Source organism: Gallinula chloropus, assembly GCF_964237585.1.
Source record: "Gallinula chloropus genome assembly, chromosome: 23".
Taxonomy (NCBI): Eukaryota; Metazoa; Chordata; class Aves; order Gruiformes; family Rallidae; genus Gallinula; species Gallinula chloropus.
In genome coordinates, this window is record NC_140108.1 from 1887255 (window position 1) to 1913402 (window position 26148).

The window sequence follows — 26148 nt, forward strand, 5'->3', positions numbered from 1 at the left end:
CTTGCTGGTGTCCTGAATGTTTTCTGTGAGCAGTCAGACCCCTGATGATGATTGATGGTAACTCTGGCTGGCAACGTGGTCTGATAGAGCTTGTCACAGTTTACAAGTGTACAAGAGAGACAGGACTGTGTGCCTGTTGGGCAACTGGGAGGAAAAGAATTCCTATAAGACTTTTGGTCCTCTTTGGAGCATTTTAGTTAATGGCAGAAGTGAGGGAAGATCTAATGGCTTGAGCCTTGTAAAACTAAGCTAGGTCAAGAGGTATCTTACAATGGCAGGGAATGCTCCAAAAGACTTGGTATGGGATGATCTTCCCTTCCCCCCACAGCTTTTCTGTCCACAACTGTTCCTGCATTACCTTGGCACATCACTGTTAGTTAACTAGAAGACCTGCAGTAGCATCCTATCTTTTCCATTCCAGCCTTGACTTCAGGAGAATGAACTTGCTAACACAAGTTTAGGATTTGTTTTGTGGATGTGGAATTGAGGATTATTTTCCTTACTGTTTTGTTGAAATTTTATCCTGTTGGTAATTTAATCCAAACATTGGTTGGAGTTACACCACCTTTGGTAAAGATTCCTGAGGCTGCTATACTTCTGGAGTCTTCCTTTGTATGTCATGGCCTGGCATTCTGTAGTCAGCAGGAAGATGTTGCCTTAAACTATAAACACAGTGACTGTACAATTATGCAACAAATTGGGTTCTGAAAATACCAAAGCATTCAGTGTGTGGATGGAGGATGTATGAGCATCACATTAGAGTCACTTCAGTCACTGCTGTCGTGGAGTCATGAACAGTGGCTAACTGTAGAAGTGGTAGGGTTTTATAAAAACCACTCTTCTTAGCAGGGGAACTTTTAAGCCAAATGTGAGAAGTCAAAAAGTTTAAAAGAGAGACTATAGAACAGAAAATGTGTGTGTGATGTCATAGTTACTGAGTACTGTGTTAACAGAGCTGGGTTTCACATGCATCAGTTTTAATTGAATAACCAAAACTCTTTTTTTTCTGCAAAAAGAGATTGCTGCCACTTGATGTGAGATCTCTGAACACACTGAGCTACCAGATGCTTAGCAGTAAGAACCTTGCCCTGATTTATTGGTTGGGCTGTGAAGCTTGTGCAGTAGATTTGTACAGTTTGATTATGAAAATGTAAATTGTAATTTAAAGGAGATTCCAGTTTTGACACAGTTTGTGGTTTTACATGTGTTTTTAAAATGTTGTGTTTTAAGGAAACAAATACTATTAATTTTCCAGTTTAAGATCTGGAGCTTATAAATGTGGCTTTATTTAAATCCACACTGACTGTACACAGACATTTCTTTGAGGAATAGTAGTAGACCATCCACATAATTGCTGTTTTTTAAATTCCATTGACACAAAGTGAATCTATCTTGTCTTAATTCCCTTCTGTAGGATGAGGATTTTGCTTTTAATTAGCTTTGCCCAGCTGTAAAGAAGAACTCTGTCAAGATAACAAGTCTGAGATTGAGAGTTGTAGGGTCTGTTCTCCCTTTTGTATTGAATTTCTTTCTCCCCTCAAGCATGGGTTTGGTTTTGTGTATTTAGGTTTTGTGGTGATGATATCAGTATGTTCTTTTTTTTGCCCCTGAGGCTGTGCTATGTAATGAAGTGGGCAGGGGGGTTGGAACTAGATAATCTTTGAGGTCCTTTCCAACTGAGAGCATTCCATGATTTTGCTGTGAGGGACTTGAAATTATATTTCATGTGGAAACTTGAAAAGAAACAGCAGCTTTGGTGCTTCACCTCCTGGTTTGTTCATTCATAGGGGAATCAGCTTGTTAAAAGGGGAGACGATGGCAGGACAAGGGGGATGGAGTGAAGCTGGAGGAAGGAAGGTTTAAATTAGATATTAGGGGGAAGTTCTTTGCAGAGAGAGTGGTGAGGGGCTGGAACAGGCTGCCCAGAGAGGGGGTGGGTGCCCCATCCCTGGGGGTGTTCAAGGCCAGGTTGGATGGGGCCCTGGGCAACCTTGTGTAGCTCCAGGCCTGGAGGTTGGTGTCCCTGCCTGTGGCAGGGGGGTTGGAGCTCTATGATCCTTGGGGTCCCTTCCAACCCAGACCAGTCTGGGATTCTATGATTCTGCTTCCTTAGAGTATATAAAGTGACTTTCTATAGCCCAGTGCACTGGCTAGGGTCTCCTCTCCGCACGTTGGCTGGTGTTAGCAGAGCTGGTGACATTTCCACCCTTCTGAAGGCTGTGTTCAGAGCCTGGGCAGAAACCAGTGCTTGCATCATGGCATGGGAGTGGTGCCATGTCCTGAAACACTTTGATGTCAGGGACAACTTAAAGGCTGTTCCTTCTTGGGGTGGCCACAGGAGAACAAGATTTGTGGGTTCCCGTTAGTCCTGCACCTTATTTCTGGCTTTCAGATACTTACTCATTTAATGAGATAATTGATTCTTCAGTCACCTTACAGTGCAGCTGAGCTTTCAGAATTGGACATGTTGCTAAAGGGAGAGAGCTCTGTGTAGTTTACAAGTTACTTTAAATATTGATCCACATGTGATGGAATCGAGTCTTCAGAAAGCTGACAGAGGAAGCCAAGAGCTTGTGAATTATTTGATGGTGGAGAACTGTACCTAATGCTTTGTACAAGTGGAGAACTGTACCTAATGCTTTGTCTCTTCTTTCTGTGTGTGTTCAAGTGTGGGAGGCTCTGGCAGCTCGAGTGTTTCCGATTCCTGCAGTGACCACTTCACCATTGAAAGCTGTAAGGAGACAGAGATGCTGAACTACCTCATTGAGTGTTTTGACAGAGTTGGAATAGAGGAGAGAAAAGCACCAAAGGTAAATTTCAGGGAGTGAAGCTGTATCAGAGATGTTGCAAACACTCCCCTTGCTGGTCAGTGGGGAAAGCTGATGGAATTGCTTAGTTCTCTCTTGATGGATTTGTTATAGAAATAGATTTATAGAATTTACAGTGTCCCTTTGGCTCTTACTGATTCATCATCTCTGAATCACACATATGTTTGATGTCTCTAAAGCAAGCATTGTGTTAGGAACTGTCCTTTGCCTTTTGATCTGCTGCACTTTATCCAAGTTGATTCTATGTAAAACACCCACTTGTGAGACCAGCTCCCTGTCAGTGTTCTATATTCTGCTTTAAACTTTCACTTCTGGGGAAAAAGCCACAACCATTTGGGTTTATATATAAATCTGAAGGAATTTGAACTGGAATAGTGCTAACCTTAGTTTGCATGTTACATTCATACTGCACACATAAAGAACACTTTCTGTCTGCTCTATCCCCAAGGACCTGTAGTTTGTATTAATCCAAAGTTGTGTTTCTCAGATGTGTAGCCAGCCAACAGTCAGCCAGTTACTGAGCAACATCCGATCACAGTGCATTTCACACGCTGCTTTGGTGCTACAGGGATCCTTGACACAACCAAGGTAAGCACAGCCCTTGTTAGTCATGAAAAGCTGTTCTGGGATGATTCTCTTGTCTTCTGAGGTCTAAGATGAGTTGTTGGAGCAGGATGTGTTTCTGGAGCAGAGGAATAGTTTCTTGCCTTACCATCAGGTGCTGTGCCCCCACTGGTAATGATGGTGGATAGCAGTTTAAAGGTTTTCTAACTGAGTTTTTGGGTGAAATCACCCAGCTGGATTTGAGTGGTTCAAACAGGGGCTCTGAGTTAAGCAAACTGTCTCCTGCCTCACCTCGTGCATAAACTGTTTCACTTGCAGATGGTTGGGGCACGGCTCCCATGACAGGCAGTAACCAGTAGAGCTGCACCTGGGAGGCTTAAAATGTATAGCAGAAACCACTCAAGTGCCATAGCACCCCTTTCCTTCAGAGAGTTCCCCACAGCAGGTTTGGTAATGTCAGTGTGCCTGTGGATGTTCTACACTAAATCCAGACTCTGAGATGTCAGTTGTTTGAGCAGCCTGTTTAGTTGGAGCAGTGAAAAGGTTCTGAGGCCAGATATGTGACTTCTACTGAAATCTGCATTTGTGTTTCCAAGTAATACTTCCATAATTTTTAAAGCTGCACCAATTATCCACTGCCCTTTGCAATTAGTGAGCCAATGTTGATGTTAGAGGAAGTTTTATGGATGTAATAAGGAGAAAAGATAATTTTAAAATGAAAATAAATTCTAGGAAGTAGATGAAAGTAATGACTGTATTAATTCAGAAAAGACTAATGTTCTGTTCTTGATCTGGAAAACTGTACATAAAGTTGTTCCTTTACTGGTTGAGCTTGACAAAGGGTCTTTTCATTAGAGGGGAGTTAGAAAGAAGAACACAGAAGCAGTTGTTTTGTCCCAGCCTCATTAAACTAAAGTGTGATGTTGGCAGCAGCATCTGTTTCAGAGTAAACTTTTCCCCAAGTAACTTGAGAAGACTAGGTTAGTTACTTCTGACAGGAGTAGGTGTGCCCACATGGTGATAATGTGCATTCTGGCACATCCTGAGGTGTGATTGCTCTGAGGTTTTTGGAGATATTACTACAAAATAATGTGTAATTTGGTGTTTTGGGTTTTTTTTTCCCCAATAAAGGCCATTGCAGCAGCAGTCTTTGCTGGTACCATACATGCTGTGTAGGAATCTCCCATTTGGCTTCATCCAAGAACTGGTGAGAACAACTTATCAGGATGAAGAAGTGTTCAAACAGGTATGGCATAGGTAAAAACTAATTGTGTTGTGATTGTACTGTTTGCAGTATCCAAGAGGAAACTTCCAGAGGTTTGTTCTGCATCTCACACTTCCACACCTGTTATTTCAGGGGCTCACAACCTGGAAAGCAATTGGAGTTTGGGTTTTGTTCGTTTTTAACTCCTTTAGCACTTTGTGAAAAAGACTGGCTTCAGTAATTTGCTGACTTTAATTATTAGTAGTGCAGGTGTTAGTAGGTTGTGCATGTTTATATAATGTTCAAGGGAACTCCTCAGAGTGAGCAGGCATCTGTTATGGGATTGACCTTGGGTTTTGATCCTTCTGTGCTTTTGTACAAAATATCCTAAAAATATAGTAAGACAGTGATCTTCCCTAATTGTACTCAGATTTTTTGGTTGGGTTGTTTCCTGTCTTGCAATCTCTCCTCCTCTTTGCAACCTCAGTGATTTGCATCTGAGGTGCTAAGTGCATTTCACAACCCCTAGCCTGGTAAGTCTTGGTATTCTACTGAGAAGATGACTGTGAAACATTAGATGGCTTGTTCTGTGTGTCAGAGCAGCTCACTGAGATGATAAAAATTGGAACTGGTGGGCCTAGTAATTAAGACACAAAACTACCAGACTACTTCTAGCCATATAATGTTTAAGATGAGTAAGGCTCTAATTGTCTTTAATTGGCATCTCTGTGGTATTGGTGCCTTGGCTGGAAAGGGGCCTTCAGAGTGCATTTGGTCCTTCCAGTTCTGAAAAAAAAGGTAGTAGCCAATTTGTATGTGTAGTGCAAGTACCTTTTAATCATCTGTATCTCTGGACACCTTTTAGTAGAGGTTTCTGACACTGAAAGTACACTGAAGATTGTCCAGAAGTGCTTGTGGAAGGTGCTGGAGGAGCATTCCCCAGCTGAGGCAGGCCACAGCCTCTCCACAGGCCTTGTCTGTAATAGGATTTCATAGTATTTGTGCTGCTTCTATGAGGAGACACAGTAAACTTCAGTGAAACCTCTTGTTGCTATTGTTGCAAAATGACTGCAAGAGTTCCTTTTGTTGAGGGTATAGTTGTCAGAGCTGTGTGATTGGGACATACTAATTAGGTATAATTACTTTTGATTAGTAAGTTCCTGTCATGTCACTTCCTCACTTGTAACAATCTTTAACTGCTGCAGATTATCTTTGCTGTTCCCACAGTTAAACTTAACAGCACAAAACTGACTTGTTCATGTGACATGCAAAAATAAAGCTACATTATCACCCTGAGTGTGTAGGCAAATGAATCGTTACCCATTTGGATAGTCAAGTTGTTGGAGTCCTGCAGAACTGATGCTCTCATTTCTGTGTGTAACAGACACACTTGCACACATCCATGTGTTACCTGCAGTGATTCCCTGTGGAACTTGTGTCTGCTTCCCTGTGTGGCTTCCACACGTGGAGAGCTTGATGGACCAACACTGGGTTGCTGTCAGTGTGCTGACATCTGTCAGGTTCAGCCTGTATCTGCTAGTGTTGGGTTAGTCCTGGGCACATGTGTACTGGGAGAAGAACTCCTGGAGAGCAGCCCTGCTCAGAAGGACCTGGGTGTCATGGGGGCTGAGAAGCTTAACATGAGCCAGCAGTGGCTCTGGCTGCTGGGAAGGGCGATGGGATCCTGGGCTCCATCAGCAGAGGGGTGGCAGCAGGGACAGGGAGGGGATTGTCCCTCTCTGCTCTGCCCTGGGGAGGCCCCAGCTGGAGTCCTGTGTCCAGAGCTGGGGGCCCAGGACAAGAAAGATGTGGGACTGGTGGAGAGGGGTCAGGGGAGCCACAGAGGTGATCAGAGGGCTGGAGCAGCTCCCCTATGGAGAAAGGCTGAGGGAGCTGGGCTGGGTCAGCCTGGAGAAGAGAAGGCTGTGGGGGGACCTCATTGCAGCCTTCCAGTCCCTGAAGGGAGCAGAGGAACAGGAGGGGAATCAGCTTGTTAAAGGGCAGAGACTGGCAGGACAAGGGGGATGGAGTGAAGCTGAAGGAGGGAAGGTTTAAATTAGATATTAGGGGGAAGTTCTTTGCAGAGAGAGTGGTGAGGGGCTGGAACAGGCTGCCCAGAGAGGAGGTGGGTGCCCCATCCCTGGGGGTGTTCAAGGCCAGGTTGGCTGGGGCCCTGGGCAACCTTGTGTAGCTCCAGGCCTGGAGGTTGGTGTCCCTGCCTGTGGCAGGGGGTTGGAGCTCTGTGATCCTTGGGGTCCCTTCCAACCCAGACCAGTCTGGGATTCTGTGAAGTCAGGATGTGATCAGGAAAACTACAGACAAGTGGGTGGAAAGAAGCTCTTAGGGGTGGGTTGGTATGGCCAGGCATCCAGTCAATGCTCTGCTCACGCTGTATTGAGCAACCTGAATTTTGGCTTTGGAAACTCTCTTAAGCATTCAGCCTGGACTGATACAGATTCAGAGATTGTTTTTTCTGTTGCATAAGGAGCAAGTGTTTTGTGCTCTGTACAGCAGCCTTCATTTGATTGCTTCTTAGTCTTGAATAAATTAATTTACTTCTCTTTTTCCAGATCTTTATTCCTATCTTACAAGGCCTGGCTGTAGCTTCCAAAGAGTGCTCCCTTGATAGTGACAACTTTAAATACCCCCTCATGGTAAGGACTGTTCACTTCTAGAAGCATTTGCTTTATGATTGCTGATAACTTACACAGGTTCTGTACTAGACCATGTACTTCAACATTTTTAGGGATTTCTTTGGGTAGTGGGTTCCTGTTAAATTCTATGTTGGAAGCTTCATGTAGTGTGTGTAGAAGACGTTAAAAAATCAAGTGGAGTTGAAGGCAAATAACATCTTGAGCTTAATGTACAGCATTTGGATAGTGGTTGTAGGTATTGTTTTTTATAAAATTAATCAAATGTATGGATTTCATCATGCCTGCTCATTAGAATACTATGGGTGGCTGTAAAATCCAGCTAAGCTCCTCCCAGCTTCAGCCTGGGAAATAAGGCCCAATGTCTGTACCAGTGGTGGTTGGACTCAGTTTTGTGTGTGCAAAACTCAAATCTGTCACATTAAACCCAAAATTGTGTGAACTGGGGACCGTTTGCTGTAGGGAAGTTTCATAATACACTTTGAGGGAAGTTGGGAGTTTGATTTTCCCCTAAATCTGCTTTTATTGACAGAACAAACAAGTCCTCTTGAAAGGCATCTGGGGCCACAAAGGAGCAAGCTGCATTCTTGGGTGCACTGAGCATTGTCAGCTCACACTTTGGGGCTTTAGGATCCTCCTGTGTAGGATGCCAAAAAAGGCTGTTACATCTCAGGTTTAATTTGTACCTCAGGAAATTGGCTGGACTGGGGTGCTGTAAATCACAGTGTCTGAGCAGCAGTGATACACTTCCCAAAATAACAATGCCTGCTGCTTCTGTGTTGTCCTGTTCTTCTGTTACTCCTCCCAATTTAAACCACAAACTGTTGTGAATTTGGCTATTGGCTGTAAGGGCTGCTTGAAAATGATGCTGCATGTTGATTGTCTCTAGTTAGCACAACGTGCACCAAAAGGGTGGAACAGCAGTTACTAGTGAGAGTAAAACTGAAGAATGAGAACACCCAACACAGGAGGAGCAGGATATGTGAAAGCCTACAGTATTTCTGTGTTTCCAGAATCTCCTGTTGTAACTGCTTTCTTTTCTCTGTGCTGCAGTTGAAAGTGAGTTAGAGATCTTGGATAGGATTCTTTGTTTCTGGCTTCTGTGCTCATCTGACATTTTTCCACTCTGATTCAAAAGACAAAGGCCTTGGTGTATGTATAGCACAATTGCTCCATTTACTATTGTTACTGACTTTGATGTGGCAGTTCAGGAGTCCAGCAAAAGCATTGTTATGTTCTAGACAAACAATTTGCACAGCTGAATTTTGAAAGAAGTGCAATAACTAATTATCCCCAGAGACATGTTAGCTTTTGTGAAACAAATGGAGAAGCTTAAAATTGGAGCAAAGTGTGCTCTGGCTCTTTTTGGACCTCTTCACCATTGTAGAAGGTGGAAGCTTTTCCAGTATAAAAGGGGAAAGGTTTGGCTCTCTTAGCAGTTTGCCATGATAAGCTTGTTATTTCTAGATGGGTCACTTAAATGACTTTTGTGTGTAATTCCTTTCTGGGGATTTTATTCCAGGCACTATGTGAACTTTGTGAAATCAAGTTTGGCAAAACACACCCTATGTGCAGTTTGGTAAGTGTACCCAGGCTGATAGTTTTTCAAGTTAAAAGGACCATGTAATTTACTGTGTTACTGTGGCATGAGCTGCCTTTAGAGTTCTGAAGAACATCAGCAGCAGAGGCTGCTCTAGCTTCTTATAATAAATGCTGGTTTAAACTGGGAATAGGAGTCTTTGTCCCTGAGAAGTTAGAAAAGCTAGCACAGACAAGACTTGCTTTGAAACAGCTCCTCAGTCTGAGCTATCAGCGTGACTGTTGAGTTGAGGGCAGGTGGCAGATGCTGCCAGGTGGCAGTGTGGGTGCAGTGGTGTGGCTGACAGGGCAGCTTGGGTTAACTTGCCACTTCTCCCATTCTCTAGGTTGTTTCTTTGCCCTTGTGGTTGCCGAAATCCTTAAGCACAGGTGCAGGGAGAGAGCTGCAGAGACTTTCCTATCTTGGAGCCTTCTTCAGTCTCTCTGTCTTTGCTGAAGATGATGTAAGTGTGGTGAGGGGGTTGGGCTTGGGCTTGGGTTGGGTTTTTTCCTTTTTTTGCCCAATATGTGTGATACCTTTGGCAATATTCATTCTATTTTCAGAACAAAGTAGTTGAAAAGTACTTCTCAGGGCCTGCCATTACTCTTGAAAACACCAGGGTTGTTAGCCAGTCTTTGCAACATTACCTGGAATTAGCAAGGGTAAGTGTTCTCATGTTTAAAATAATGTGGGATTATTGGTCTTGACATAGAGGAAGAGTATACTCTAAAATTATCTAGCTTCTGTTAGGATGTGGCTGAAGGGAATTAGGGTCAAAAAATCAGTGCTGCAAATACTTTTCTAAGGCACTAAGCCAACTCAGAAAATAGAAGGACAGTTAATTACTGTTTATAGTTTATGCTGAAGTCAATACTGTATTAGTGTGTGTTGTGTGTCTTCTCATAGATCTTCCCTGTAACTCATTTCATAACTAATAACTGCAACTTATGCACAATGATTCTGTGTTGTGTTGCCAGTGAGGCTGTCTCAGGAGCTGTAGTCAGGTTTGTGGAATTGATAGAACATGAGAACAGGGAGCAGTGATGTGGAGAAGTGTGTGCAGCCTGACAGGGGGTTTCCTTGTCATTCCAGCAAGAGCTGTTCAAGATCCTGCACAGCATCTTGCTGAACGGTGAGACGCGAGAGGCGGCGCTCAGTTACATGGCAGCTGTTGTGAATGCCAACATGAAGAAGGCACAAATGCAGGTGAGCACAGGCAACGCTCTCCCTGCAATCCAGGGATTTCTTGCATGAGTAGCACTGGATGGCTCATGCAGTGGTGACTCCTGGATGGGGGGCAAAAGAATTTGAAATGCCTGCTGCAACAGGGAAGAAGCCCTGTCATCAGTCTCCATCTCTTCCACTACACTTCCTATTTCTCAAGTTACTCTGTTTTGCCTACTTGATCCCTTTGTTATTTCCTCTCTGACTGGCATGTCACTTCATTAACAGGGATTGTATATTAGATGTTTAAAGCTTTATACTCTTCCCTCCCCTCCTTGGTCCCTCCCCAGGCACCCACACCTGTGCATTCCCCACCCCTCAGTCTGTAAGTGCTTCATACATTCCAACTGGCTGTGTTTAAAACACTTCCCAGTTGTAAGTTGCTAGGCTTTGTTTGTGTGGTTTTTCTAAGAGGAGTAACGCAGCTACGAACGGGCACAGTTCCAGTGCACCACCAGGGATGTTATTTTGCCATTGTCACTAATTAATGTATTGCACTGGCTTCCTGGGATAAAATCTGTGTGGGAATCCTGAACAACTGAAATCTGTGTCTTTGCTGTCTTCAAGTCCCTTTCTCAAAAGCAAATATTTGGAACCACTGCTGGGAATATTCTGTGAAGTTCCAGTGAAGAACTAATGTAAGACACTTAAGATAAAACATGAATTAAAGCTAAGCAGATATTTGAAGCTTTTCTGTTGCTGTCTGTATGTGTGGCAAACCATTCCTGAAAGAGACCCTTTGAAAACCTTTTTTTTAGGTCTTTTACTACTTTTTATATGTTTAAATGTTCTTGAGAATAACTACTTGAACTATAGAGAAGGATAATAGGTCAGTTAGAGACCATCCCAGTATCATGGTCTCCTTAGACATCCCATGTTCTTCATCATTTCTCCCTTGTCTTGGACTTGTATCCTTCACTGATGTTCAGTACTGTTAAAGCAGCAGAAAACACCCTTCTGTTTCTCATCTTATGTTCTTTCTCTTACCCCACAGACCGATGATCGCTTGGTGTCTACAGATGGCTTTATGCTCAACTTCTTATGGGTACTACAGCAACTGAGTACGAAGATAAAGCTGGAAACGGTTGATCCCATGTACATATTTCATCCCAGGTGTCGTATTGACCTCCCAACAGATGAGACAAGGGTGAAAGCAACAATGGAGGATGTTACAGCCTGGATTGCTGAACTTTGTGGGTATTCTTAGTGAGACATATTAAGCATTTACTCTGCCTTCAGTTTTTGATACTGGGGGTACGTGGAAGTACTTGAATCCTGAAAATAAAGCATTTAGGAATAGGAGAATTTTCTTGGTACGTTATGCTCTTGGTTTAAAGTTGAGTTCAAGGTCTCTGGGAGAAGGGGTTAATTTGTTAAAATGTATTCAGCTGTTTGGCTTTCTTCTTTGTTTTCTAGACAGGGACCCGTCTCCATTTTCTGAGCCGAAATTCCCAACGGAGTGTTTCTTCCTGACCCTGCATGCCCATCACCTCTCCATCCTGCCAAGCTGCCGTCGGTACATACGTAGACTGCGGGCCATCAGGGAGCTCAACAGGTTAGGAGCTGCTGATTATCTAATGCATCTGGGAGTCCTGGGTCACAGAACCATAGGGGGGTTGGAAGGGACCTGGAGAGCTCATGGGGTCCAACCCCCTGCCAAAGCAGCTCCCCAGCTCATATTGCACAGGGCGGCGTCCAGACGGGGCTGGAATCTCTCCAGAGATGGAGACTCCACACCCCCTGGGCAGCCTGTCCCAGGGCTCCCTCACCCTCTCTGGGGAAAAGTTCTTCCCCGTGTTGCTGTGGAACTCCCTGTGCTCCAACTTGCAGCCATTGCCCCTTGTCCTGTCCCCACAGACACTGAGAAGGGGCTGCCCATTCCCCCCTGCATCCCATCCTTCAGATATTGATAAACATTAATCAGGTCCCCCCTTAGTCGTCTTTTCTCCAGGCTAAGCAGTCACAAGTCACTCAGCCTTTCCTCAAAGAACACAGGTCCTACCAGGGTTGTCTTCTCACCATGATGGCAAGTCCTGTAACCTTAATGAGAATTAGAATGATAATTTGGGTGGAAGTGTTGCTGAGTAGGGACTGTCACAGGTACTTGGTGATCTGCTGCTTTTGATCCTTAGGGATTTTTGCTTGCATTGAGGAACTGTGGCATGAATCAGGAATCAAATAGTAGCTGGGTAGAGGATCCTGATTACACAAGGCAGCTTAAATTGGTGAGAAGACCATAATGTTTAAGAGAATGGAATTATCTTCAGAGTATTTTAACACTCATGACATTGCTTAACACTCTTTATTATAACTTTAACTGGGTGTCCTGTACGTGGATGCTGGTGCCTTGGGCTCTCTGACATAGCTATAGGAGTGCATATAAAGTTCTTGGCTGATTATGGAGTCACTGTAAATGACCTGTGATTTCAGAAACAAGATGTGGTTAGTTGTGCCTGAGCTGTTCTGTGTTGGTTCATAAGATACTTACCTTTTTCCCCTTGGCTTGTGAGGTGGGATATCTTGTCCTCTTGGGGCAGGGGGTAGGGAAACCTTCACAGTACGTGTTAATTGACTGGGTGGTTTAAGTAAAGCTATAAATAAAAGGCATGATGTTGACATGAAGATACTGCTGTCTTCCAGTTCTTTTGGCATCAATTCAAATAGACTTTTATAGCTGCTAAACCTCGAAGAATACTCTGTTAAAATTAGAACAGGTTTTTATATCATCAGTATTTTCCATTGTTTATAACTGCACTCATTGCATTTTGGTGAATGCTCCTTGGCTGTTACACCATGAGCTCATTGCAGGAATTCTGGGCTGTGGTGGGAACAATTTCAGGTTGAGTTTTTGAAACACATGTAGGGCTGGGGAGCTGCAGAGTGTGAAACATGAGGAGGCAGTAGAGCTTAAAGAAAACATGGATTTTCATATAAAGCAGCCTGTGGATTGCTTGTAAATAAACCATAGGTTTGGCTTGAAAAGGAATCACTGCTTTTTCCTTATTTAGAATTGCTGTGGAGGAGCTGCTTACACAGCAGCCTCCAGCTCCCAGCGCAGAGAGGAGCTCTGGGCTTTTGCTGACATCAGTAGGAGCTCAGTGTTCAGCATGTTCCCTGCATTGCTCAGTTGCTTGTAGCACTGGACACTGTAATTAGATGTTGGTACTAAAGAAATTAGACTGGAAATTTTTCTGCTGTAGGCAGAGATTGCTGGGGGAAAGAATTTGTGTTTAGAGGAGGGATGAAAAGGGACCGTGTTCATATGGCTCTGTACTGAGTTTTGTTCTAATCAGCTGCCATTCCTAAAAAGGATTCAGATATGGGAATACACAGGACTCTAAAAATGTAAGTGGTGTGTGTAAGGGATGTTTGAGTTCTCTCTTCTGTGGGGCAGAGTGAGAAACTGGGTAAGGGAGGGGAGGTAATACCAGCCACCTTGATTTACTGACCCTTTTGCTGACAGGGAGCCTGTCGTCTATTCACATGTTGGACTCCTCAGCCAGCCTGAGTTTCAGATTTCATAGGGAGTGGAGCATCCACAGGGTACAGGAAAACTCACAGCAGTGCCAAGTGGGAAGCCACAGGATGCAGAATTGTACAGGTTCAGGAAAGGGAAGGTGTTCCTACTGAGTCCTGCTGGCAGCCCCTTTTTTCTTGCTTAGCTGAACCTCTTTTCCAGTTCCTGTCCTGATATTAGATGATGAATGAGATCTCTGAATGCCTCATTGTTAACTGGACCATCCCTGTCTTGTGTTAGGGTTAAGTTTAACGATGTCCTTGTAGCCTTCCTTCAGTGTGACTGCAGACTTCAGGGGGAGGGGGGGAAAGAAAAAAGGCAAATTGGTTTGGTTTTAATACAGTAGATAAAATCAGCTTGTCAGGCAGGGTAGAGCCCTTCTGTTTCATCCTTTTTTTTTTTCTTCCACTGCTGGGGTTTGTCTGACAGGTCTGTGTGTTGGAGCTGGTGTATGTAGTGCCTTTGAATGCACACTGTCCATCTTCATTCTGTGTGTAGAAAAGCAGTTTCCTTTTCCAGTTAGGATAGGTAACTTCTATGGAGATTATTAGCTTTCCCCTCTTTTTTCCTCTGTATTTCCCAGTTGGGTAGGTTAAATGCCTTGTAGGTGGCAGTCCCTATCCCCTCTGTCACGATAATGAATTAACTGCCTGTGGCTTTCAGGACTGTTGAAGATTTGAAGAACAATGAAAGCCAGTGGAAGGATTCCCCCCTGGCCACCAGGCACAGGGAGATGCTGAAACGCTGCAAGACACAGCTCAAGGTTTGTAAAGGATTCAGCTCTCAACTGGGCAGCCTGTGCAGTGGCTTTCTGTCCTCATGTTTGAGTGTAACTTCCCGCTGATGCTCAAACCTGGTGGGTTTGAGCTCATTAGGGGATGGGTTTGACTGCACGAGATGGTGGTTGTGATACAGGATCATGTTAGTGGTGAATTGCAAATCCAAAGTAACACCAAGATTTCCTTAGCCAGCAGTCCTCAGGTGAGGATGCTGTACTTACCAGAGAACAGCAGAGGGATTGGGAGTTGTCCAGTCTTGCAAACATGAGTGTGCTGGGTCCTCTCTTTTGAAAGTCTGTCCTGCTTAGGTCTTCCTAGTATAAATTGAAACAGATATTTGACCTGCATCACCAAAATCACTTTAATTGCACATTTTTCCACATTGGTACCTCTTATTTCTTTAATTGCTCCCATAAAACTAGTGAAAGGCTCCTCTGTCCCTGCAGCTCTGGATTATGTGTGTTTTTCTTGATACCTTGGGGCCTAAGTGCCCTGTTTCCTTCAAATAACAGCATATTTTAAGAAGCTGACATTGTTTCATTGTCTTAATTCAGAGATATATTGATCAGCTTGGATAGGATTGACCTTCCTTTCACGTTGTCCTGCCCTGCATTAGTGTTTGTGTGCTTATTCTGCAGAAACTGGTGAGGTGCAAGGCTTGTGCAGATGCTGGTTTGCTGGATGAAAACTTTCTCAGGAGATGTCTGAACTTCTATGGCATGGTGATTCAGCTGATGCTTCGCATTCTTGACCCTGCCTATCCCAAGTGAGTGTAACTGTCATTACACAGTGGTGGGAGGTGTATCCAAGAGATTGGGAGTCCTGTTAGATTGTCTGCTGAATTTAGCAAGTCTAGAATTGGAATTGTTGGGGTTTTTTACAGTGGCTGCATTCTTGTGTGACTGTTACTTTATCAGTAAGAAACTTTCTCCCATGGAATATGTGTCTTATTTAGAATTCAGGGTTCACAGAATTGGGTCCAACCCCCTGCCAAAGCAGCTCCCCAGCTCATATTGCACAGGGTGGTGTCCAGACGGGGCTGGAATCTCTCCAGAGATGGAGACTCCACACCCCCTGGGCAGCCTGTCCCCGGGCTCCCTCACCCTCACTGGGGAAAAGTTCTTCCCCATGTTGGTGTGGAATTTCCTATGCTCCAACTTGCAGCCATTGCCCCTTGTCCTGTCCCCACAGACACTGAAAAGGGGCTGCCCATTTCCCCCTGCATCCCATCCTTCAGATATTGATAAACATTAATCAGGTCCCCCCTTAGTCTTCTTTTCTCCAGGCTGAACAGCCCCAGCTCACTCAGCCTTTCCTCACAGGGGAGATGCTCCAGGCCCTTCATCATCCCCATGGCCCCTCTGGACTCTCTCCAGGAGATCCCTGTCTGTTTTATCCCAGGGAGCCCAGAACTGGACACAACCCTCCAGGTGGGGCCTGACTAGGGCAGAGCAGAGGGGGAGGATCCCCTCCTGTGACCTGCTGCCCACACTCCTCCTGATGCCCCCCAGGATCCCATTGTCTCTCTCAGCCCCCAGGGCACACTGCTGGCTCATGGCCACCCTGTCATCTACCAGCACCCCCAGGTCCTTCTCCACAGAGCTCCTCTCCAGCAGGCTGGGGTAGGGGGTTTAGTGAACATTAAGTACTCACACTGATTTTTAAAAAGTCCATGTCAGAACCTTACAAGTGAAGTGTTCTGTAGGAGAGCTCATGACACTTTCTACTTCCTACCCTGCTGCTTTACCCTCCCCTTTGTTCTCTCTCTTATTCCACAGCATAAAATTGCCTTTAACTCCCGAAGTTCCCAAGGTGTTCGCAGCGTTGCCAGAGTTCTACGTGGAAGATGTTGCTGAATTCTTGTTTTTTATTGTACAGTAAGTAAAGTAGAAGGAAACTTCTACCATTTACCCCTGTGACAAGTGGTATGTGCATCAAGTTGTTTCCCAGCTATTCCATATCTGTTCTGGTATTGAACAGCAGCTGTAGGAAGGGCTTTGGCAGGTGCTGCTGCAGGGAGAACGCCCAGATGGGCTCCACAGCCCCTTCTGACCTGGGCAAGGTGAAAGGTTACTTGGTTCCCTCCCCCCAAGAATTTTCTCAATGGTTTTGGGGTGAGCCCTTTGGATCTCACAGCATATTAAGTCATCACTAGAGTAAGATTTTTTTTTAGAGGCATAGCTTACTAAGTAGAAAATTCCCTCATTTATGTATTTGCTGGGATGAAATGCATTTGAATAGTTTTAACAGTTTAGATGGGGGTCAGTACTGTTCAGGTGTAATCCTGGAGTTCTGGTCACTTCATGCCTTCAGGTCCAGACTTCACTGTGTTGTACCATGAGATGTTTGCTTTTCCCTGCCTGAGGTGCTGCTAGGGTGGTGGTGCTTAGGAAACCTGGTATTACGTGCCACAACAGAGTGTGGCAGTGTTTCAGCCTAAACTTCAGCTTCCAGTGGACAGGTGGCAAGGCTTTTGGGAGAGTAAGAATCTAGTTTCTTAGAGAAAGGTGGGAAATTATGATAGAAGTACTGCATTTTCCTGGTTGCTAACGAGCAATCTGAACTTGTGACAAATCTGAGGTACACAGTACAGGGGTGGGGTTTTACATTTTGTTTTCCTTATCTCCCTCTCTTTAGATATGCTCCTCAGGTGCTTTATGAGCCCTGTACTCAGGACATCGTGATGTTCCTTGTTGTGATGCTGTGCAACCAGAACTACATCCGAAATCCTTACTTAGTAGCCAAGCTGGTGGAAGTGATGTTCATGACAAATCCAGCTGTGCAGCCCCGGACACAGAAGTTCTTTGAAATGATTGAGAATCATCCTCTCTCTGCTAAATTGTTAGTTCCCTCCTTGATGAAGTTTTACACAGGTAAGTGCTGTGTCTGTAGGTCACTGAATATACAGAAAGCACTGAGTGTTACAAGGTGAAAGGCTGTGTTGGTGGTTCTAACCTTTAAAAACCCAACCAGCAAACCACTGGGTCTTGTAAAGATGAGGTTTTGTTGCTCAGGAATCAGGGGAAAGAACATTAGATGGAACCTGGAGGATTTCAGCCCTTCACAAGGTGCTGTGCAGTGACAACTGCAGCACTGTACATTGCTGGGACAATTGTTTTTCTGGTGTTTAGATTCCAAACCTGGAAGTCTTTTGTTTGTTTTGTAAGGGAGTGTTGGGGTTTTCAAACTTCTGCCTCTGGTTTTGCTGGGCCTGTAGGTTTGGGTGCTTTAGAGGGGCTTTGCACCCATAGAAACAACTAGTTCTGCAGTGTACCCAGAGTTTTCTTCTTGTCACAATTTCAGGCTGTGGGATGAAGAGCAGAGTGGAGTTGAATAGAATATGTTTAGTTTCCTGAGGGTTTTCCTGCAGGAATTAGATTGGTTCTAGACCAGAAAACAAAGGGTGCTGCTGCTTTTAATGGGGATTTAGATGGAGGCTTCTGGATGGGAAATTCATCTCTCAATGCTTGGTGCTTGAAGTTCATCACAACAGAGACAGTAGGGGAAAGATGTGCTGTGCTGCAGGTGAATCCTGGTGGGAAGGAGTTTGGATTTCAGTTCTGGGGTCTGTTTTCCTTTCCAGATGTTGAACATACTGGAGCCACTAGTGAATTCTATGACAAGTTTACGATCCGCTACCACATCAGCACCATTTTCAAAAGCCTCTGGCAGAACATTGCTCACCATGGTACCTTTATGGAAGAGTTCAAGTGAGTAAGAAATTGTGTATGATGGTGCTTATGGTCATGCAAGGTGCTTGGGCAGTGACCTGAGGAGGCCAGTATCCTTGGGAATGGGAGATGTTGCTTTCTGTTGTATGATAAACGGCATCCCCTTCAGTAGAACTGGAGTGTTTCTAATCTGAGCTCTGGACACCCCAATCAACTTGGTGTGGGGAATGGGATCGTTGTTGGCAATATGCAGTGCAGGAGGAGTGCTGCTGGGGTGGCAGTCTGGTCTGCACACCCCTCTGCTCTGCCATGGTAACTGTGTTTCAATGTTTTCAGCTCTGGGAAGCAATTTGTTCGCTACATCAACATGCTGATAAATGACACAACTTTCTTGCTGGATGAGAGTCTGGAGTCCCTAAAACGTATCCATGAAGTGCAAGAGGAGATGAAGAATAAAGAGCAATGGGACCTGCTGCCCAGGGTGAACAGAACTGTTTTTCCAAGTGCCCTTTACTTATTTTTCTTAATGCCAGACCATTAGAAACCCTTTCACATGAGGCAGCACCAGAGCTGCTCACGAGGAGCAGTTCTCGATGCTTTTCTTGCCGCTGGTGTGGCTGTGGTCACTCTGGATGACATTCTGCAAACACATCATCCTGCATAGTTGTGTTGTGGCTGAAACAGTGTGGGTGTGAAGTGGGAATAGTAGAAAGTTTTAAATCCCTGTGCACTTAATTCTAAGTGGAGAAATTGAGACTTGAAGCTTCTCAAAGGAGGCTTTGGAAGATGCTCACCTCTTGAATTGACTTCAAGGAATAGAAACTCTTATTTCGTGAATGCATTGATGCTGGGTAGATTTGATGTGGACAATTAAGAGTTCTGTACCTCAGACTGTAGCCTGATAAACAGTAATTGTGTGTGTTGACCCACCAATGTCAGGTGTGGGTTTTTTTAAAAAAAAAAAGAGCTTGAAAAGAGAAGCTGTAAAAATCTCTGTTCAAGTTATTCCAGCCTGCTCTTCTGAAGCCTTTCTTTCCCTTTGTGCCTGCTAGCAAGGTAAAGCCACTTCTGTAGTGACAAAACGAGCTGGTACATCATCTACAGATTGTTCCAGTGTGGAGGGTTTTGTTTATGGTGGTGTGTAAATCAGAGAGAACCTCACTTGACTCTCAGGCTGGCTTTAAAAGCATTGGCATTTGGCTGGAAAGGAGGCGTAACCCGGTTCTGCAGCTGGGAGGAGCAGTTGTGGGATGTAAACAGACCCAGCACATGTCTGCAGTCTTGTGATGCCATTTGCATCCACCTCAGTGCTGCAGAGTTCTGGAGAACTGCTGGAGACTTTGGGTTAGTATTAGGTAGTGGAAGTGAGCTGCACCTTAAATGTGTCCCATGTGGATTTGAATGGCAGTTGTGTTCTCTGATCTCTGTGTTGGGTGGGCTCCTGACCACGGGCTCTTTGTTTCCCAGGACCAGCAGCAGGCTCGGCAGTCGCAGCTCGCTCAGGATGAGCGTGTCTCTCGTTCATATCTCGCCCTGGCAACAGAAACTGTTGATATGTTCCATATCCTCACCAAGCAGGTTCAAAAGCCTTTTCTCAGACCTGTAAGTCCTGCTCAGATTTAACTTTGGTTTCAGCCTAAACTAGCTGCTGTTGACATTGTTGGATGCTAAGAGCATTGCCTGAGTCACTGAGAGAGAGAGATCCTTCAGACAGAAGCTGTTTGCATTGTATTTTTAATGGAAAGCATGCAAAAAGACAAGACATTTCCTGAAAGCTTCCAAAATGACAGTTTTATTAGGTTTTTTCCTCTCTGTAAATCTAGTGATAATCTTTATTGCTGCCCTCATGCTGTGAGCAATGTTGTACTTCCAGGAACTTGGACCGCGCTTGGCTGCTATGCTGAACTTTAACCTACAGCAACTGTGTGGCCCCAAGTGCCGTGACCTGAAAGTTGAAAACCCTGAGAAATACGGGTTTGAACCAAAGAAGCTGTTGGACCAACTGACTGACATTTATCTGCAGCTCGACTGTGCTCGCTTTGCTAAAGCAATTGCTGATGATCAGGTGAGCTCTGGGAAGATAAGGCAAAGGGCAGAAGCACTGTGGGCAAAGTGGACTTTGCAGGATAGTCTACAAGTTCCATCTTACTGGCGTGCTGCCACCCGGTTCCTGCCAGGTGTTCTTCCAGATGGGTGTGAGTTCAGGGTGTTTCACACAACTACAGACACATGTTAAGCTCCACAGTGCTTCACGCCCCTGGGAAGGGCCCTGGGCACTAGGAGCTCATTAGCCAGCAAGTCAAAGGAGGGGATCCTCCCGCTCTGCTCTGCCCTGGTCAGGCCCCACCTGGAGTGTTGTGTCCAGTTCTGGGCTCCCTGGGATAAAAAAGACAGGGATCTCCTGGAGAGAGTCCAGAGGGGCTACGGGGATGCTGAAGGGCCTGGAGCATCTCCCCTGTGAGGAAAGGCTGAGTGAGCTGGGGCTGTTCAGCCTGGAGAGAAGAAGATGACTAAGGGGGGACCTGATTAATGTTTATCAATACCTGAAGGATGGGATGCAGGGGGAAATGGGCAGCCCCTTTTCAGTGTCTGTGGGGACAGGACAAGGGGCAATGGCTGCAAGTTGGAGCACAGGAAGTTCCACAGCACCATGGGGAAGAACTTTTGCCCAGTGAGGGTGAGGGAGCCCTGGGACAGGCTGCCCAGGGGGTGTGGAGCCTCCATCTCTGGAGAGATTTCAGCCCCGTCTGGACGCTGCCCTGTGCAATATGAGCTGGGGAGCTGCTTTGGCAGGGGGTTGGACCCCATGAGCTCTCCAGGTCCCTTCCAACCCCTGGGATTAGCTATGGGTCAGTGTGGATTCACTAAGGACTCTGGCCTGACACTGCAGCTGGGAAGACTGAGGTGCACATAGAGTTTTGAGACTCTTCCCCCCCCTTCCTCATCAAGAGCTGGGCAGGGCTGGTCTGAGAGTGTCTTTTGGCGGTGCTGTTCATCCCCCAGGCTGTCTCCAGGTGGTGTTCCCTTTCATAGCTCATCCAAAAGCTGTGTCATAAACTGTTAAAACACAACTGATGTGAGACAGGTAAGACCCCTCTGAACTCGCCATGGTGGCTTTCAGAGCAGGATGGTAATTCTTGAGGTGGATAAGGCACCGCTCACCTCTGGTCTGGTACAGGGGTCAGGCTGTGGAATCACATCACCCTCTGTCTTACACTGCAAAGTCTTTAAAATCTAGAGGGGGGAAAAATGTTTTCAGTGGCTATTGAAATTCCAGTGGGGAATGTTTAGGGATCCATGCAGTGTGTCTTTTTCCTGTAATTATTGAAGTTCTGTTAATTGCAGATAGTACTGGTACTGCTTCTGAAACAGACCTGAAGTGTCTGCAGGCGTATGCGGAGCACGCAGTGTGTGGGTCAGGCTGTTTGGGTGTGTGTGGAAGCAGGAGTGGTTCCCATTGTCTGTTCCTCCATGACAGCCATGGCAAAATGCACAGCAGTAACATGGGCATTACAAAGAAAGCAGCTTGCTGGTGTGGGAACTGGAATAAAACTTCATTAACAAAGTAGCCCTTCATAAAAAGGGCAGGGGGGGAAGTGAATAGTATCTTGGAAACTGGCAATGAGGGGAAAGAAACAGGAAGGAAATGCAGAGTTGGTTACTGGCTGCTGGTTTGAGGAGGAAAAAACAAAGCAAAGTTGCTTGATCATGGCAGGGTCTCTAAAGCGTTTCGGGACGTCTCCCGTTTGCAAATCCTAGCACGTATTAGAAGGACCCTGAAAACGTTTCTAAAGCCCTGGGCATATTGCCATGGTTCTGCTCTCCTCTGTGGAGTTAGAAAGGAGTTTGGGGTGGGCACTGTGTGTCCTCAGTCGTGAATGGTATTTCTCTGTGTGATGAAGTGGAGATGAAAGCAGCAGGGCTGTGCTGAGCCTTTCAGAGTCCCCAAGGAAAACAGAAATCTGTGAGACCCGGTGTGTTTTGTTTTGCTGTTGAATTCAGCCTGGCACTGCAGTGTAACAAGGTTTATGAAAAAGCTGATATCAAAACACAGCACTGTGAACTAAAGCAGCATCTTTAGAGCACGAGTGGCTTTCAGAGGTCCTTGCCTGACTGCTTTCCCTGTGAAGCAATGTGTGCTGCAGCTGGAGCTGCGGGAGATGCGCTGGGGCTGGGTGCTGTGTGGCTGCTCAGCCCTCCCCGTGCTGCCTGGCTGCCTTCCAGCCAGCAGTAACTCCCTCCCAGCTCCTTTGCTATTTTTGCAACATCATGGAGTGGGTTTTTTGTTTGGTTTTGTTTGGGTTAGGAGAAAGAATCACTTCTCTCGCAGTACCGCCTGCATGTTACTGGGGAAGTTAAGGAATAATAAATGCCTTTTCACTTGATGCTGCATTTTCAGCCAAGACTTTTGAGAACAGCAGCAGATGGGAGTAGACAGATGTTTTGTTTAAGGAACAATCCTAATCATTATACTCAGCCTTGCTGGGTGGTTCATTCACTTTGATTAGGTGATATTGCCCTTTTTTTGGATCCTGAACAGTTCTACATAGTGATGACCAGTTAAAAAAAGCTTAAGCCTACCCCAAAGTTGACATTTTGGTGCTGGTTGAAATGCTACCTGCATATTATTTCTGTCTGGCATAATGTGGAGGTTTCATTGATCTCTCCTTCTGAAATTTAAAAAATGCATTTAAAAGATTTTGTAGAGTTTTTCGGATGTTAGGATCCCGCAGCTCAGCAAAGTTGTCTCTTTATGCTTTGCTTGTAGAGGTCCTACAGCAAAGAGCTCTTTGAGGAGGTGATCTCGAAGATGAGAAAGGCTGGAATCAAGTCAACCATAGCAATAGAGAAATTCAAACTGCTGGCAGAGAAAGTGGAGGAAATCGTTGCCAAGAATGCCCGTGCAGAGATCGATTACAGCGATGCTCCGGATGAGTTCAGAGGCAAGTTGAGTTTCCTAAATACTGACTTGTTAGGAGAAGGGGGATTTGCTTCTTTACTTTGCTTTAAATATGGGTACATATTAACATTTACTTATTAACATATATTAACATATATATTTGGAAAGAGTCCAGAGGAAGCTATCATGATGATGAAGGGCCTGGAGCATCTCCCCTGTGAGGAAAGGCTGAGTGAGCTGGGGCTGTTCAGCCTGGAGAAGAGAAGACTAAGGGGGGACCTGATTAATGTTTATCAATATCTGAAGGATGGGATGCAGGGGGAAATGGGCAGCCCCTTTTCAGTGTCTGTGGGGACAGGACAAGGGGCAATGGCTGCAAGTTGGAGCACAGGAAGTTCCACAGCAACATGGGGAAGAACTTTTCCCCAGTGAGGGTGAGGGAGCCCTGGGACAGGCTGCCCAGGGGGTGTGGAGTCTCCATCTCTGGAGAGATTCCAGCCCCATCTGGACGCCGCCCTGTGCAATCTGAGCTGGGGAGCTGCTTTGGCAGGGGGTTGGACCCCATGAGCTCTCCAGGTCCCTTCCAACCCCTGGGATTCTGTGATTAACAGTATATTTACTGTTTGTGAAGTGCTGCATCCTGCTTTATTTCACTTAAATAGTGAAGTACAGAGCTAAGAGTTTATCTGGTTTTCCCTGGGATTGTACTGTCCAGTACTATAGAGGTCTTGCTTTTAAAAAAAATCAGAAAATAGGGTGAGAATAGCCAAAGGCCCCGTTCAGAAAGGGAGGAGCAGTGTCCAGGCTCACTTAATGGTTTACCATAACTTCAAAATGAGACCTGACTGGGGACCATGATGAATAGCTCAGCTCTGCACAGATAAAATCTGTGGCTGTTGTCCTTGATTTACCAAGGAGACACTTGTGTCCTCAGATCCACTTATGGACACCCTGATGACTGACCCCGTGAGGCTGCCATCTGGAACCATCATGGACAGGTCCATCATCCTGAGGCACCTGTTGAACTCTTCCACTGATCCCTTCAATCGTCAGACGCTGACAGAAAACATGCTGGAACCAGGTATCTGTGTGACAGGCAGCGCTGGAGCTGTTCAGTGGGGAAGCAGTTTGTGTGCAGCTCGTTGTGTGTCTTTTCAGCAGAGAGTGGGGAGGCCTCAGTTTAACAGTTCTTTCAACTGGCACAGGAAAGGTTCTGGGTTTTTTTTTCCCATTTTCTGGGGAAATAAACCCAAGCATTGCTGCCTTAACTGCCAGGCTAAAGGATATTGGTAATGACAGGTAAGTGACTAATGAATTGCATCCAAATTGTGTGGAAAATACACTGATGGAGAAGGTAGCAGTGTGTATGTTCTGAGCGTGTTTCTAGAAAAGAATCTGTTATTGGCAGGAGGAGATGTCTCACCTTCCTGTTACAAAGTCATTTCAACTCTTAATTCTTTATTGTTTTCCTTCCTTACCCTGCTAGTGCCAGAACTTAAAGAGCAAATCCAAGCCTGGATGAGAGACAAGCAGAATGCTGACCATTAAGAACTCCCTTGCAGCGCACGCCAACGCGGATGGAAGAGGAGGGCGTGAGCGTCCTGGTGGTAGCTGAGCAGGCACAACTGGGAGCTGGGGGTGGGATGAGCGCGCCCGCTGGCGCTGCCTCGCAGCAGTGACCAGAAGCATGTGGACAAGGAGAAAAGCAGCTTAATTCTTGTACATATATTTAAGTGGTAACGATGGTCAATAACGTGGAGGACAAGCTAGGAAGTTGCTTATGTTACAAAACTGTCCTTCAATATGTCACGTTTTGGAGTTTTTACAGCTGAATTATTTTAGCAGAGATGAATGGATCAGGGCAGCATCCCTTCAACCTGATTTTTTTTTACAGCCAGATATCCGTTAATTTGATTGTGTTTCAGAACATTGGACATTTTGCTGCTAAAGTAACGTTTTCCTCTCTCCCTCCTTCCTTCCTCTTCCACCCAGCAAACCTGCACTGCTTTTTTTTTTGTTTTGTTTTATTTTGTAATGCAGAAAATAATAAATCCCTGTGAAAATGAAAATCCTTCCCCTGCCCTCAAAAAGAACAGATTCCGTGCGATAACTGTGCCTGCCACAAAGTGTTAACCTTGGGATGGTATTTTTATATGACACACATTTGCATATTTGGGTTTTAATTGGTGTAAGACAACAGGATGACTTGAAAAGCCTCAAAGACTTCACACGTGGATTTTAATTTCCTTGCTGTGGAACGTCCCTTTCCTTCACGTCCATCCAGATGCTCTGGCATTTTCAAAAAGCCTCCAGGTAGAAGTATGTTCAAACAGCTGCTGTGTATCAGTTGCTTGGGAGCACCAGGATTTCAGTGACTTCTTAAAAAAATAACTCAAATCCATTCTTTTAATGCTGCAGATAGATGTGCTGAAAGACAGTTCTGAGCCATTAGAGCTTGTCCTCAAGAGAGCAGATCCTTATATTCTCGGAGGGTGCAGTTTGGGGCAGGGGGTCATTCTTTTCTTTTTATGTTGCATACTGATTTGTATCCATGGCTTGGCCTTACCAAAGCAGAAAGGGTGCAGGAAATGTAGAATTACATTTTTAAAAAAACAAATAGTTTAAAAAAAAAAAATATTCACAAACATTTTTGTATTACTGCCCCCTGCATATGATACTTGAATTTCCTTTTTAAAAAGGATTTGAAACCACAGTGTTTTAAAATTAAGTCTGAAAAAAAAAAGAGGTTGTTTTTCTTTCATGTTTTTTCGCCGTGTCTTCTGTTCGATTCCTGACTCTCTTGAACTACAATAAATGATACACACTCGCACACACTGGGTCCTGGCTCTTTCTTTCCTTCAGGTCTGCCACTGAAAGTGTAAAACATCCAGATGGCTTTCTTCAGGTTTGGGATTTGGGATCTGGAGATAACTTTGGGAGTTGTGTGAAAAGCTCCTGTGCAGAGAGATAGCAGTGACACTGCAAAGCACTGTGAGTCCCCACAGGGTGACTCTTGATCCTATTCATAGCTGTGCAGCAGTTGGTGACAGGCTCCAGGGGAATTTTGTTCAGTTATATATAATCCCAGGGGTTGGAAGGGACCTGGAGAGCTCATGGGGTCCAACCCCCTGCCAAAGCAGCTCCCCAGCTCATATTGCACAGGGCGGCGTCCAGACGGGGCTGGAATCTCTCCAGAGATGGAGACTCCACACCCCCTGGGCAGCCTGGCCC

At 45.2% G+C, this 26148-nt stretch overlaps 1 protein-coding gene across 2 annotated transcripts in view; it reads left to right on the forward strand.

Annotated features, from left to right (window-relative positions):
• UBE4B (ubiquitination factor E4B) overlaps nucleotides 1–25747 on the forward strand; it is a gene marked incomplete at its 5' end in the record, with an annotated part of 44677 nt that extends 18930 nt beyond the window's left edge. For both annotated transcript variants that reach the window (XM_084274736.1, XM_084274737.1), the window contains 21 exons: nucleotides 2669–2810; nucleotides 3316–3416; nucleotides 4524–4638; nucleotides 7167–7250; nucleotides 8770–8826; nucleotides 9173–9289; nucleotides 9390–9488; nucleotides 9919–10032; nucleotides 11045–11243; nucleotides 11467–11605; nucleotides 14231–14330; nucleotides 14985–15112; nucleotides 16125–16223; nucleotides 16984–17219; nucleotides 17930–18056; nucleotides 18354–18498; nucleotides 19485–19619; nucleotides 19891–20082; nucleotides 22786–22960; nucleotides 23852–23998; nucleotides 24404–25747. In XM_084274736.1, coding sequence (XP_084130862.1) covers nucleotides 2669–2810; nucleotides 3316–3416; nucleotides 4524–4638; nucleotides 7167–7250; nucleotides 8770–8826; nucleotides 9173–9289; nucleotides 9390–9488; nucleotides 9919–10032; nucleotides 11045–11243; nucleotides 11467–11605; nucleotides 14231–14330; nucleotides 14985–15112; nucleotides 16125–16223; nucleotides 16984–17219; nucleotides 17930–18056; nucleotides 18354–18498; nucleotides 19485–19619; nucleotides 19891–20082; nucleotides 22786–22960; nucleotides 23852–23998; nucleotides 24404–24465 — 2713 coding nt within the window. In that variant the 3' untranslated portion in view covers nucleotides 24466–25747. The remainder of the gene's footprint in view (nucleotides 1–2668; nucleotides 2811–3315; nucleotides 3417–4523; nucleotides 4639–7166; nucleotides 7251–8769; nucleotides 8827–9172; nucleotides 9290–9389; nucleotides 9489–9918; nucleotides 10033–11044; nucleotides 11244–11466; nucleotides 11606–14230; nucleotides 14331–14984; nucleotides 15113–16124; nucleotides 16224–16983; nucleotides 17220–17929; nucleotides 18057–18353; nucleotides 18499–19484; nucleotides 19620–19890; nucleotides 20083–22785; nucleotides 22961–23851; nucleotides 23999–24403) is intronic.
• Nucleotides 25748–26148: the final 401 nt, after the last annotated feature.